Source organism: Octodon degus, unplaced genomic scaffold, assembly GCF_000260255.1.
Source record: "Octodon degus isolate 3935 unplaced genomic scaffold, OctDeg1.0 scaffold00002, whole genome shotgun sequence".
NCBI classification, from domain to species: Eukaryota; Metazoa; Chordata; class Mammalia; order Rodentia; family Octodontidae; genus Octodon; species Octodon degus.
In genome coordinates, this window is record NW_004524578.1 from 34,818,683 (window position 1) to 34,820,550 (window position 1,868).

General features: G+C 35.5%; 1 protein-coding gene across 1 annotated transcript in view; it reads left to right on the top strand.

The window, feature by feature from the left end:
• The window catches only part of Nup155 (nucleoporin 155), a 79,090-nt gene that overhangs the window by 27,705 nt on the left and 49,517 nt on the right, over positions 1–1,868 (top strand). Inside the window, exon 11 of the mRNA XM_023712731.1 lies at positions 954–1,064. Within this exon, the coding sequence (XP_023568499.1) occupies positions 954–1,064 (111 nt within the window). The remainder of the gene's footprint in view (positions 1–953; positions 1,065–1,868) is intronic.

The window sequence follows — 1,868 nt, forward strand, 5'->3', positions numbered from 1 at the left end:
TTTCCCTGTGGTATTAGTGAATGATATTTGTACCTGCTTTCTTGTAGCCTCTCCAATATATTCTTCTCTCTTATTAAAAGTGAGATTGACTGTCTTTTTAAGTATTTATATTTCTGTGATCTATTCTTGCTTGATATGCCTCTTTACAGGTTCATAGTACAAGGTTTGTTACCACATTCAAGTACAATTGAAAATTAATAGTTCTAAAACCAAATAATTCACAGGCTTTAAATTCTATGTATCTAAATAGTGTGAGTCTTGTACTCCCCTGATTCCAGTCTACACAGGACATAAATCGTCCCTTCTTCATTGTAGCCATATTGCATGCACTGTTCTCCCCTTAGCCACTTAGTAGCTATTGTATACATCAGATCCGCCGTTATGGTATTGCAGTGCTTGTTTATAGGGTTTGGTTTTAGGCATCCATTAGTGATTTGGAATGTATCCACTGAAGATGAGGAGGGACTATACAGATCTATAATTCATTGAAATTGTAGATAATCTTTGGAACTTATGTTGTATCAGAGTAATTCCTCTGTAGTGTGGAAAGAACACATTCACAGATTCTTTCAGATTTTTTCCAGTACTACCATAGTATTCTCTTGTATTTTATGTCTTTGATCTGTTTGGAATTCGTACTGATTTAAGGTGAGTATGGATAGAGCTTTCTTTTTCTCTTAAGTAGATAGATTCAGTGCCAGCATTACTAAAGGATGATCAACTTTAGTGCTCCAATGTGAGGGGCAGCATGAGAAGGTCAGTATTTTATTACATTTTCTCTCTTAATATATAGATCTAGTGTAGGTTGGAACCGAAAAGTAAATGAACTTATTTTGCATTTTTGATGTTAATATTTGTTTCATTTATTTGATTAAGGTAGTAGTTTTACTTGCTGCCAGCTGAAGTTAGTAAATCTGTTTTTCATATTATTTAATCTTTTTTTCATTTCTTAGGGGAGTCTTATGTTTCATAAACTTAGACCTGTTGACCAATTGAGACATCTGCTTGTCAGTAATGTAGGTGGAGATGGAGAAGAGATTGAAAGGTTCTTTAAATTACATCAGGTAATTTTTAAAACTTATATTTTAATACTATGAAACAGTAGTTAAAATGTTAACCTAAGTTACCAGCAAAATATGATAATAAACAGATAATCTCAGTGGACTTTCTTTATCTGAGTCTATGTACACTGACATTTGAAAGTAAAATTAATGATGAAACTTCTTTCATAATTTTAGTCTAATATTAGTAAGTTCTTAGAGTATACTATAGTAAGAGTCTACTGTTCATGTTATATAATAAATGCAATTTTTATTAAGAGCAAATGCCATTACATGTGTGGTTGTGTATAATTCACATATATGTCTATGCTTAATAACCTGACAAAGAAACCACAGGGAAGTCATAACCGGAACAGTAATGTTAACATTGTGTATGTGCTGCTTGAAATGAACGTTACATCAAAAGTAAACTTTAGAGGGCCAGTGAGATGGCTCAGTGAACTAAAGAAGGCAAGCACAGGCACTACGGTTAGATTCCCCAGCACAACAAGCAGTGCCATCCCTGCCTGCAGGGCAGGTTGAGCCACCCACAGAATCTGGACATAGTGGCATTCCCCTGTAGTCCCAGTATGGGGGATGTTGAAAAAAAGAGGATCACCATAAGTCTGAGCTGCATAGTGAGACCCTGTAACAACCAAATACATTTTTTAAGAAAAGTTTAGTGCTCCAAAGGGCCCACTGAGCTAAAGTTTTAGCACATGCCTGTAATTTAGCACTTTTAAGGCTGAGGAGGAACATCACTATAACTTCAAGGCCAGCCTTGGCTAGGTAGTGAATTGAAGATCAGCATGGGGGCCGGGGAAATGG